Source organism: Frieseomelitta varia, unplaced genomic scaffold (assembly GCF_011392965.1).
Source record: "Frieseomelitta varia isolate USP_RPSP 00005682 unplaced genomic scaffold, Fvar_1.2 scaffold_331, whole genome shotgun sequence".
Lineage (NCBI taxonomy): Eukaryota > Metazoa > Arthropoda > Insecta > Hymenoptera > Apidae > Frieseomelitta > Frieseomelitta varia.
Window position 1 is genome coordinate 353,292 of NW_025110070.1, and position 13,728 is coordinate 367,019.

Sequence of the window (13,728 nt, forward strand, 5' to 3'; positions counted from 1 at the left end):
TATATTGTATGCTAGATCTATCCATACACCTTGTCTATGGTTCCAATCGAATTTCAGAGACAAAAAGCATACGAATGTGTGACAAGGACAGATTTATACCGTGAACAGACAAGGAGAGCACCAGTACAAAACAAAGATAGACATATATTGCGCGTTGTACAATATGTGACAAGGACAGAAATAACGATTAATTCTACCGTTTCACCGCTACGTTGCGCTAGCGTTTCAATGCCCACAAATTGAATAAATTTTCATTTGCAAAAGAAACTAATTAAGAGGATATAATACGTGAACTTTTATAATTGCATCTTCTCTGTTAGATCTTAAATTTCCTTCCTATGTTTCATTTCTCCTGTAAAATGCACGTATAAAGATTTACAAATTCTTCATAGTAGATCGAATAGTTTCAATGTTCTAGTTAAAAATATATGATGAACATCATGTTTTCGCGCTGTTAATTTGCATTTTAAGCAAACGTATCTTGAAGTTGATGTTCTTGACTATATAAACGTTCGATTTTGATTCACAATTCGAGCGTAGTTTACGAGAAATTGAATATTAAAGTTACTTGTGAAGAAACACCTTTTCAGTATGATTTCCATTATATTTTATTAAAAGTGTATCTTTTGCAATATTGCAACAGAGATCAGCGACTTGGAAAACTTTGACTTTGAAAGAAGACGACAGTGGGAATATTAACTTTCACAACATTTCCCAATTAAAACAACACGACTCATTCTTTGTCCGTCGCAGATAACGATTCAGACTTTGTTCTTATACAATATGCTCTTCGTTCTTATACAATAACGAAAGCGTCTTTTTGCGCGTTCGCCTAAATGTAAGAATAGATCTATTGCTTATTTCGGATTATTCAGTTTTATGTAGATTTATGTAGATCTATTTCGAAATATCTTCACAAACAAAAGGAATAGGACAGATAGAGATGCTTTTAAACGTAAGGAGAACGGCATTAACGTCGCAGTCGTAACCACCATTGGTGGTACGAATAAACGTTCGCGACAGAATAAACTTTGGCCTCACCACTCTTACTCACGTACAATTACTACCGTACGAGAATACGAAAGAACGCAGGTGTTTCGTTTAGCTGAAAAGTAGGAGGGGTGATCGATGGATATACATACCTATGTTTCTTCGGCTGTTTTCATTCATGTTCTGTTCCATCCTCCGCCGATACTGAAAACAACGAACACCAATTTCTCTGCCTCGTACTTTCGCGCGATCCCTTCGTATTCGCCAGTTTATACGTTAGTTTGTGCATACGAAAGAAGTGAGTAAAAAATGATGGATCGTCGCGTTGCAATCGGTCTTTTTATTCGATGAAGAGGACAGGTTGTGAAAGCAGTGCGAAGAATCATGAATGAGTTCCTCTTTGGAATTGGGGTGCAAGATAAAATGGAGCATCGTTGGGCGTAGTTGCGATTGAAATGATAAGATAAATTGCCGGTGACTGACTGGTTGAGTTGTATTCCTTAATTGATCTTGTAAGTAAAACAGTCTCGGAATTCTCGCGTGTTTCACATTTAATTTAATTATTCATTATCTTTATTATATTTAGTGCAAGCCAATGTTGGAATTTTAAACTTAATTTTTAAACGAAATTTAAGTTAAATGCCAGTCTCACATTTATTTATTAATAATAATTGTTAATCCTAAGCGTATTTAAATGCTTCCTGAATAATGTACAGTTTGTAAAGATGAGATTCAGCTTGAAATGTAAATCTCTTGTACCTCAGTAAGTCGTACTTAACGAAAGTTGTTTTCCTTTTCAATTTGAGACGTGTAACAGCGTTTGAATGTTAGCTGTTCTATTCCATTATTCGAGGGTCACCGATTCATCGAATTTCACGATCGTTCGTTTAGGAGCAATGGAAAGTTGCGCGCGGCATGCATGGCAAACTGTCATTTAGCGCCACTTAATCAACTTCCGAGTTGTTCCAAATTTTTGTTTCAATTTCAGTCATTTTAAAATCGGTCGTTCGCTTCTGAGAAATCGTTCAACGTTTAAACGAAACTACTCTTCTTTTTATTTATTAAAATAAGAGCAAACTTTGGCAACCACGATAAATTGGATTGAATAAATATAACACTGTTAACACTAGAACTATCAAAGTGATCAAAATGGCCGATCTATAATATTTCAAAGTTTCGTAACGATTTGCAACGTTGCATTTTACGTTGAATAAGTATTCGAGTTCTTCATTTTATCGTAAACTTTTTCCTCTGCTTTTTTCTTTTTTCTTTTACAATTGAAACAATTATTACACTTTAATCTAGTCTAGTCATTTCAATTAAGTTTCTACCGTCAAAGGTAGAAAAAAATCGTCGTCGCGAATTGAACAAACAAATCGAACGAAAGAAGCAACAAAAACTTACTTTTATTTGCAAACAATAGAGCCGTGCGTAGAAAATGTGAAAGCGACGAAATTAACATGGGGGGGTTATTCTGTTTAATTTTTGCAACAGGTATTCCCATTTATGAAACGCAATATATTGTACGGTGGATCATTGTATGTAAAGTTCAGCGTGTACGTAATGAAACTTGCAGTCTTCTTCGACGGCTGTATGTCACGTGAAACGTGCCAGGACATCGTTGAAGAAAGCTCGAGTCCAAGGCTTTCGGCAACCGCAGTGATATCAATACGAAGAACGCAGAGAAAGTTTGTTGAAATAAATCTTCGGCCACGATAAATCTCGAAAGAAAGAAAGCTTCGACGAAACAGAACGGAGATTTTTCAGAGATCCTTCGGGCCGCTCGCCGCGCCATGCGAATCGAGACGAAGTATCTGTCGTTAATCTTCATCCTGTTGCCAGCAGTCGCTGGTTCTTTCGTGGACTTCATGCGAAGTGTGTTTGAGTTGGGAAGGGTGAGTCTTTTGGGTAAGAGCTGCTGAATAATCTGCAATAATCTACTATTTCTTTCTATTAACTTTATAATCTTCATAATTAACTTATAATCTTTATAATTTTCATAATTATCTTATAATCTTTATAATCTTCATAATTATCTTATAACCTTTGTAATCTTCATATTTACCTTATAATCTTTATAATCTTCATACTTATTTTATAATCTTTATAATCTTTGTATTTAATTTATAGTCTTTATAATCTTCATACTTATCTTATAATCTTTATAATTTTCATATTTATCTTATAACCTTTATAATCTTCATATTTACTTTATAATCTTTATAATCTTCATACTTATCTTATAATCTTTATAATCTTCGTATTTAATTTATAATCTTTATAATTTTCATACTTATCTTACAATCTTTATAATCTTCATAATTATCTTACAATCTTTATAATCTTCATAATTATCTTATAATCTTTATTTTATTTTTATATCATTATAATTATCTTCCTTTTTGATTGATGGCTGTACGATGCTATTTCTTTCTATTTGTTATCTTTATAATACTATCATTTTTCTTTTTGATTGATGGTTGTACGATGCTACTTCTTTCTATTTATTATCTTTATAATACTATCATCTTTCTTTTTGATTGATCAATTCTTGCCAAGTAAATGCTAAATTTGAATCCCCTCGTAGTATTAAGCGAAGAATTGACGATGTTAAGTGAAATTGACAAATGACAAGTTGTAAATTGTAGACGCCAGTCGTTGAAGCTTTTAACTTTACATTAGGAAAGGCAATCAGTCGGCCTGTAGTTCGTAAAACCTTGTGGAATTTATTTCATTGTCAAACTTGTTAATTGTTATGCAATAAAATTAATTCTTTCTCTAATTTTATTTATAAAAATATGAAGTTGAGTGATCATCGGTAGTTTGAGAAAAAAAAAAGGAAATTTCAAACAAGCTTTTGTACAAATATAGCTCACGCGATGGTAATAATAGAATAATTTTTTCCTATTGAAAAGCAATCCTAGAGAACAAACGAAATAAATTTTTAAAATTTCAAATTTACAATGCAATAATTAATAATATAATAATTATAAATGTTAAAGATTATTTGTCACGTTAAAATCACTCACCATTACGTGAACTACCTTTTGTTGAGTAGTTCTCTTCTCTAAACACACACACACACACAAAATATATAATATATATATATAATATATAATATATATATAATATTATATATAAAAATATATAATATATATATATAATATTGCAAATATAATATACAATATAATATATATAAAATATAATTATAAATTATAAAATAATGCAATTACAATATTATATATATAATATTGCAAAATATTTGTAAAATTGAACTAAATCTCGCTTGATCAATGCTGAATGAAAAAAAAAAGAGAAAAGAAAAGAACGTGCCATTCAGTCCATGAAATATCGACTGAGATCGAGTGAGATATCAATTCGTAGCCGGGACGTGATGTGTTAACGTGACATTGTCAGCTAGACGTTACGTCAAACCGGAAGGGCGACTAGACAGCCAAGGAAAAAGAGTGCTTTGCATGCCGGGGAATTGGAGAAAGGCCAGCACTTTTCTTTTCGTTGGGCCGCCAAGACGAAAGAACAAACCGGTACCAAATTCATTCCCTCGTTCGTTCGGAACGCACGCGTCCAGTACTAAAAGCCGATCTCGGCTATCCGTCCGAATTATTTGCCACCGTATTTAAACCACGATCCGACTGCAAATGCAAATGAACGAAAGAAAGTAAAACGCCGCGACGTGCGTCGTATTCTATATGTACGGAACCATTGGTGATCGCTGACGATCGATAGAGAGAATGAAATCCTGATCGAAACTGATCGTATCGTGTCTATACCGGATGTGACACAATTCTACGCTCATCGAAAAAGAACTGTGCTTCGATAAAGAACTGGTGTTAAATTATTATTGCTCCGTTAGGAGTAACGTCTTACACGAGACTTACGCGTGTCCTGGTTGTGAATGGTAAAGTTTATAATTTTCTGTGAGATGCTCGTTAATATTAAAATAATATTATTAAATTTATTAATATTTAATATATTTTATTAATATATTAATATTTTTATATTAATATATTTTATTAATTTATTAATTTTTATATTAATATATTAATATTATTAAATTTATTAATATTTAATAATATTATTAAATAATAATATAGATCATTAATAAAATAAATTATAAATTAATACAAGTTAATAATATTAAATAATTATATATTATATATTATTAAATTATTATAAAATATTAAATTATTATAAAATAATATAATATAATTAAAAAATTTAATAATATATTAAATATAAAGAACTTATTCTTTTAGGACGACGTCGACAAAGGTGGAATTACATATCCTGCGATATATGGCGGTAGCATAAGGAATCAACCTCGCGTTCCCGATTACGTTCCATTTCCATGCGACGTGCAATTTGGAAGGTTGGACCCAAACTGTCAGACCTAATCTTTTTGATTGAAATCCTAACCTTCGCTAATACATATAACTTATGAACGTGACATAATGTTTTATTGCATTAATCTGGCTTAAAAAAATCAATTTTTTTTTACACTTTTTCAAAGTATATGCTTTCGAAAATATTTATGTAAAAGGATTTGTTTGAATTCGTAAAATTAGCAAAGTTATAGTTGTTTAAAGGAAACGGTGTACTGCTCGCAAAGTAAGTATGAATATTTTCGTACAAAAACGGGTAACAAAAACTTCAAATGTGTTTTTCTCGAAAAATACTTTATTTCATAATATTATTATTTATTTCTGTATTATTATTATTTTATAATATTTCATTTTTTGTACTGCTCGATTGTAAGTATGAATATTTTTCTACAAGAACTTCAAATGTGTTTTTCTCAAATCCATAGTTTTTGAACTGGCTGACGGGATATCTCACGTTTTAGTTGACCGATCGACTTGAAATTTGGAGGAGATCCTCACCGGATGTGCATTTATCGCATGAACCATAGATTTCAAAATCTGATGTTTTCTTTCTATTTTCTATTACCACCCAAAAAGACAAAAAGTAGAAGGAAAATCGATATTCAAACTTCAAAATACCGCCATTCTTTTAATTTTCGAAAGAGATGCATCCTGGTGTTTTAGTTTCAAATCACGTCAGCCATTCGAACCCGTTTATTAAAAACATGCTCTACCCAAGGCTATATAATTTCCACAACTTTCATTAATTTCGTTAAAAAAAAAAAAATTGTAAATACTCTTCAAGTACGAATAAATCTGTGCACGAAAACTACGTACCAAAGTGTATCATGGTTTCCTTAGAAAAAAATTCCGGAAAAGTCGATTTTTACAAGCTGGATTAGCAGAATACCTCGTTAAAAAGCACTGTTGTTGTGAATTGCGCACACGCGCGCGTGGTGGACACGGTAATTATTACGCGCAATAATGCAATCTTCAGTTAGCTTCCTGTTCTTTTAGGTCACCAACTGCGCCTGACAACGTGCATCGTTTGCGGCCCGGTGACATAGATGTAGTCGGCGGTCTGGGCGACTCATTGGTCGCAGGAAGTGGAGCTCTGGAGGAGTTTGCAATAGGAACATTTATAGAAGCACGTGGAGTTAGTTGGTGTGTGGGTGGTCAAGGTGATTGGAGACGATTCTTAACCGTCCCTAATTTGTTAAAGGTATTAAACGCGTTAATTTCATTCGTCACGTTTCCCCTTGAAACGAATTTCACAAACGAAACGCAAAACATGCGATGCATCCGACGTACCGTTGTGTTTCTCACTTTCATTCAGATATTCAATCCGAATTTGATCGGATATTCAACGGGCACCGGCGAATTCACCTCGGCGAGAGCGAAGCTGAACATCGCGTTCCCTGTCGCTGCTACGGAAGACGCGTTGCAACAGGCGCGGATTCTCGTTCAGAGGATCAAAAGGGATCCAAAAATAAATGTGAAGAAACAGTGGAAGGTATACGAATTGTCGTGATAAATAATTAATTCAATTAGGTTATTTAATTAATTAGGTTATTCCTTAATTAATTACGTTATTCTGGTGTTACACAGTGGGGTGCAGAATTGAGTCAACAACAACAAAAATTTTTGCGAAAAATATGTTTCATTGTTATGAATAAAGTACAAAGACATGAAAATAAACTTGGCTATCTGATTCTCTATAGTTTTAGGGAACTGAAGCTATAATTTAACTTTTAAGATTAGGTTTCTTCCTGGCTGAAAAAAATTAAGAAACGTAGAATCAATTTTGCACCAGAATTCTTTCATAGTCAGATTTACAAGCTTTATCATACTTTAATATTTTGTCCATAAGCCATTTGCTTCGATAATAGCTCTAATACGTCTTGGCACACTTTCAAACAGTCTTGAGCAGAAATCAGGTGGCATTTGATTCCACTGTTCTATAACACGAGCATGAGTAGTTCCACTACTGAGCTAGGAGGAGATTTGTATGCGTTTAGAATTTTTTTTTCAATATACCCCCATACATTCTCGATGGGGTTTAGGTCGGGGCTTCGTGCAGGCCAATTTAAGATCGAAAATGCCTGAGTAGTCAGCTAATTAGTTACGCTTTTCGCTGTATCTTTCGGGTCCGGATCATGTTGAAAAACGATTTCTTCTACAGCGAAGGGCATATCTTGCATACAATTTGGCTAATGTTCTTTTAAAATGTCTTTATACATATATCGATTCATAATCCATTCAATTTTGTGCAACACCATCTGCCGTCACACATCCCCACAACATATGTGTGCATATGCACAAATTTTTGTCATTGACTCAATTTTGCACCCCACTGTATACGATGTAATACATATGTTTTCAATTTTTTTTTTTTTTTTTTCATGATTCAAAATTGGACAATAAAATAAATTCGCATGAAACGCTGCACACGTGTGTTTGCTTTTAAAAAAATAAGAATCATCGTTGCAAACGTTTCTCTGTGTTTCTTTGCAGTTGATCACGATCTTTTTCGGCGCGAATGACATTTGTTCCGCAGAATGTTTCAATCACGCGCAATTCTCGCCGCTTCGTTATGCTCTTCATCTGCGAAGGACGTTGGACTTCTTGAAAACTGTTCTACCTCGTACGTTAGTCAATGTTGTACCAGTCATAGGTAATAAAAATAATACATATATATATTAGAGATATCGTTCGAAAAAATATTTTACCAATCGAAGAGTGGTTCTGTTTTTTACAGACGTTACAGTTTCTATTAGGATACCACGGAGTACCATGTGCCATATATTGCACCCACTTTATTGTGCTTGCATGCACAGAGGCAATCGGCCGGACATTGCCGCTTCAAAAATGTCGCATCTGTATCAGCAAGCTGTCGAAGCTTTAATATACTCAGGAAGGTACATTGCTTGTAATGGTAATAGCTGATAAGTGATAAATTGTAATGATGTTACGAAATTAAAATTAAATAAATATCTGCATAGAACATTATATCTTTTGCAATTATATGTAATAGCATTGGCAATCATTTAGTAACAGATATCATTTAGTAATAAAATATTATTACGAATATAAATATTAGTACTGTAGTTACGTAGAACTATAAAGAAATTTCACGACTTTTGAAATTTAAAATATATTGTTAAAATAAATTATACTATATATTTAATAATATTTAAAAAATATTAATATTCATAAAATATAATTAAAAATATATATATATAAAATGTACATTAATTGCATAGATATCATAAAAATTTACTGTGGAATCTTTTTCTGAATGGGTGGATTATTTATCTTACAAGTAAAGTTGTTGAGAACAAGATAAGTTGTTGAGTAACAGATATCATTTAGTAATAAAATATTATTACGATTATTTAGTACTGTGGTTACGTAGAACTATAAAGAAATTTCACGATTTTTAAAATTTAAAATATATTGTTAAAATAAATTATACTATATATTTAATAATATTTAAAAAATATTAATATTCATAAAATATAATTAAAAAAATATATATATAAAATGTACATTAATTGCATAGATATCATAAAAATTTACTGTGGAATCTTTTTCTGAATGGGTGGATTTTTATCTTACAAGTAAAGTTGTTGAGAACAAGATAAGTTGTTGACTAACAGATATCATTTAGTAATAAAATATTATTACGATTATTTAGTACGTAGAACTATAAAGAAATTTCACAATTTTAAAAATTTAAAATATATTGTTAAAATAAATTGTATTATATATTTGATAATATTTAAAAAATATAATTAATAAATATAAATATAAATAAAATATAATTGAAATATATATATAAAATATATATTAATTGCATAGATATCATAAAAATTTACTGATGGAATCTTTTTCTGAATGGGTGGACTTTTATCTTACAATTAATGTTGTTGAGAAACAAAGTTTGCTCAAACAATTGTCTTAGGATATTTGAACAATTTTGTGTGTTTTGCTTGCAGGTACGACAAATCTCCAGATTTCACAGTGGTGTTGCAACCATTTATTAAATTATTTAACGCTCCGAACGCAGACCCAAGGAGAGCACCACCGATTGACCCCAGTCTAGTGACGTACGACTGCTTTCACTTCAGCCAAAAGGGACACGCATTAGGTAGGAACATAAACGACAAATAACACAGTTACCAACATTCACAATGAAATTGAAGTTTGCATTTCAATAGACTGTCAGTGCCTGTTAAAAGTTCCCGGCAATATTGTAATTTTATCATGTCAAGTTTTAAAGGCAATAAGGTCGTTCGTAAATGTCATGTTACAATACTGTCCAAAAGTTTATGATCGTTTGCCTCGATAAGAAAGAAACTTACATTTTTAAATAAACCTAATAACGATGGATATTTGACTTTTGTATATTTTACAATAAAAAAAGTACATTGCTTGTTGCAATCATTATTTTAAAATCATTGTTTATTTAAAATATTTCATGTCACCATTCTTGACACAACTATTAATTCCCTTTAATTGTTTTTTTCTTTCTTCGTCTCTAATTATCTTTGATCTCAATTAAAAACTTGTGAGTATTGCAGAAAGTTAGTTACCCCGATAAGAATGTGCCCCTACAAGTATGCAATCTAGCATGACGATAGCGTGCAAGTAGGTGGTATTGCATAAATTTAGGAGACATTGTAACAATGAAACAAACTTGAAAAAAATTGAAACAACATAATAAATATTATCATAAAATAAATAATATAATATAAATAACAATAATAATAAAATATTAGCATAAAACAACATAACGATCATTTTTATTTTATTCGATAATTTTGTCTATTATGATAATAACACTTGGCTACTCTGTCCTTTTATTTTATTCGATAATTTCGTCTATTGTGATAATAATACTTGGCTCGACTCTGTCCTTTTGCCAGCATTTGAGAAACCCAGCCGAGAAAACAACGGTTAAACGGCATCTTGGAAGCCTACGTGTCGATTGCGATTCGTCGTACGTCATTCGTCTTGAACAACGAAAGAACAAATCAGTTAACGACGAGAGTATATCAAAGTCAAGTACTAGTTAGACTTTTTGTAAGAGAAGTTAATCAGAAGTCATGGGTGGACTGTTGGACAGTGAGACAATGTGTCTGGTTGTTTCTCTTCGTTACTTGCCATGTCACATCGAGCAAATTAACCGTGACTTTGCAGAGAGACCGATCTAGATAATTAACAGTAAACGTGATAAAACGTGACGAACGTAAAAAATCGGTTTAACAATGCGATAACGACATTATAACGACAGTGACAATATACGCATTTAAATATTTCGTCGTTAATTAATTAAACGTCAACTTGAAAAGAAGCACAAGTACAAGCTTTGTTTTCATGAATTTTTACAAATTAATCCTAAAGTTTATATTCTAAATATGTAATTTAACACTTCGTTGCAATTTCAAATCCGTAACAGGAGAACTCTCTCCCCTCTCTCTCTCTCTCTCGCCTATCCTCACTTGCATATCTTATCTGTGCTTTTTATGTAACACGTCTTTAACTATCCAAATTAAAATGAAATGATGAAATAGAATGAAGTACTTGTTATATCGTTAACTGTAATCTCTGGTAAATCACTTTTGAACGTACGGAAATAGAATCTCGTCGTGTATTAACATGCATCTCTGTGTAAATTAGATTATACTTGGCGAAGTATTATTAAATAAGTTTCATCAATTTACGTTAATTCATACAATATGCATAAGAACATTATGCATAAATCACAAAATTTGAATACTTCTTTTGGAAGATTATTAAGAGTCCGAAGTCGCTATTTAACTTTCTAATGTTCGTGATCCCAATAATTTTGGAAAATCCCGGAAAATGTTGTAATAAAAAGAGGATCTAGCGTGTAACCTTCTGACAAGAGGACTGTGTTTCACCCCAAAACTATAGAGTTTTGTAAAATTCACTCTCCCAAACGATTTCTAACGCCTATTCGAAGAATGCTTCAATTTTAAATGTCTTCTGACAAGAGGACTGTGTTTCACTCCAAAACTATAGAGTTTTGTAAAATTCACTCCCCCAAACGATTTCTAACGCCTATTCGAAGAATGCTTCAATTTTAAATGTCTTCTGACAAGAGGACTGTGTTTCATCCCAAAACTATAGAGTTTTGTAAAATTTACCCCCTCAAACGATTTCGATTAACGCCTATTCGAAGAATGCTTCAATTTTAAATGTCTTCTGACAAGAGGACTGTGTTTCATCCCAAAACTATAGAGTTTTGTAAAATTTACCCCCTCAAACGATTTCGATTAACGCCTATTCGAAGAATGCTTCAATTTTAAATGTCTTCTGACAAGAGGACTGTGTTTCATCCCAAAACTATAGAGTTTTGTAAAATTTACTCCCCCAAACGATTTCTAACGCCTATTCGAAGAATGCTTCAATTTTAAATGTCTTCTGACAAGAGGACTGTGTTTCACCCCAAAACTATAGAGTTTTGTAAAATTTACCCCCTCAAACGATTTCGATTAACGCCTATTCGTTAGAATGCTTCAATTTTAAATGTCACATATTTAATTGTAATATTAATTAAATTGCTGTGCATCACGTTACGTCACAGTATTCGTTATTACATTATAATTGCAGTCACATTTCTCCTCCTGCAAACGTCAGTTCAGTTTCTCGCAAATAACAAGTGACGTTCACCTGTCGTTTGGCTTTCAGGGGCGAATTTGCTGTGGAACAACATGCTGGAACCAGTGGGGAATAAAACGGAGCAGGGGCTACCAGAGATATTCGAGAGGCTTTTGTGCCCAAATGAGAACGCGCCGTACATTTTCACAAACGTGAACTCCAGACATTTTCGAACGACAGGGCGCCAAGACGGGATCATACCCAGATAACAAATGGATAATGATAGCAATGCTTTCACTTGTGATAACTGACACGTTACAAATGGATGCTGATAGCAATGCTTTCACTTGTGATAACTGACACGTTACAAATGGATATTCGCGTGAAATCGCGAAAAATACTTTGGGATCCCTGTTGTTTGAATTAATCAATCAAACAATGTGAATGAATAATTCATTGTTTTTTTCTTTAACCAACCGAGAGAAATTATAATAATATAAATTATAAATTATGTAATATATATAAATTAATTCGGTACCTTTTTTTTGGGTAATCTATCTCTTTTTTTTTGGATCATTTCATAAGTGTGAGACAAGTTCTTCTCGCATTTGAGGGGAATACTTTGTCCGATAACTCTTGCAATTCTTTCAAATTTTCAATTCTAAACTTTCCATTCGTCGAGATGTTCTCGATTCAGACACGTTTAAATTGTCATTGAAAATTTTTCAAAAAGTATATTGTTTTTTTGTTTTTTTTTAATAATAAACTTTAAATTTTTAATTTTAATATCACATTATTTTTCTTTAAATAATAATAATAATTTTTTCTTTTTCTTAAACAAATTTCACAAACGTGGCGAGTTGCATTTTAAAATTTAAGGCAAAGCCGAATTAATTTCTATATCTAATAAACAGTTTTGTTTGTACGAATGATTTTTATACAACACTTTTTATAAATAATCTTCTTTGGCATCGATTACTTGAAATATGAAAATTGATAATAATTTACTACGTTTACAAAGTTCATATTTAAATTGTCCATTATCCATCGTGCGTATTAACGAACCTTAATATACTCAGTGCCTTTGTTGTATAATTATGGCTGTTTTACGCTGCAAAATCGTATTCCATGACCGAGTCTGTTAACAAAAAGGAAAGATAACACTAGGAGCCACCGTTCGTCTTAAGATAAGATTACTACGAGCGATGAAAATGGATCAAACAATCGCGGCGCTAAAACTGGGCGTTATTCCAATACAGGCTGGATTATCATTCAAATTATTACTCATAACTTGTAATCGTATTTCATTCATGACCGTTTCCATGATAGAGATTCTTGTCCAATTATTCGAAAATTCGCAAATACATATATATATATATATATATACATATGTAGATATATAAACGAGGGTAATTTATTTTCGATTGACAAATTAATGTAAATATTTTCTGCACGATTTTACATTGAAATATTCAAATCTCCTTTGGATCAATCTACTTCAAGTTGCTCGAATTGAAACTTGCATTCACGCCGATTGACTCGCTTTCTTTTTTATTCGAAAATCGCTAGGACATTCTTGCACAATAATTTAATTTCATTATAACATTTTCACATGTCGCAATTTGTTATTTATACGAAAAATTTCATAAGAATATTGAACAGTTAAATTTCGGTCAACTTGGCCACACGTAACCGCCCACAATTCACAGCTTATCTATTTTTATCGAGC

At 32.0% G+C, this 13,728-nt stretch overlaps 1 protein-coding gene across 3 annotated transcripts; it reads left to right on the forward strand.

Moving 5' to 3' along the window:
• The first annotated feature begins 1,073 nt into the window (after positions 1–1,073).
• On the forward strand, positions 1,074–12,506 carry LOC122530168 (phospholipase B1, membrane-associated-like). Of its 3 annotated transcripts, none has more exons than XM_043656887.1 (9): positions 1,074–1,502; positions 2,485–2,885; positions 5,268–5,380; positions 6,390–6,594; positions 6,709–6,885; positions 7,887–8,046; positions 8,131–8,290; positions 9,371–9,522; positions 12,090–12,506. In XM_043656887.1, the coding sequence occupies exons 2-9, from the start codon at positions 2,784–2,786 to the stop codon at positions 12,266–12,268; spliced, it is 1,248 nt and encodes a 415-aa protein (XP_043512822.1). In that variant the 5' UTR covers positions 1,074–1,502; positions 2,485–2,783; the 3' UTR covers positions 12,269–12,506. The 3 variants fall into 3 exon arrangements, with proteins under 3 accessions (XP_043512822.1, XP_043512821.1, XP_043512826.1); XM_043656886.1 differs by having other exon boundaries at positions 2,567–2,885; XM_043656891.1 differs by lacking the exons at positions 1,074–1,502; positions 2,485–2,885 and adding an exon at positions 4,248–4,909.
• The last annotated feature ends 1,222 nt before the right edge of the window (positions 12,507–13,728 follow it).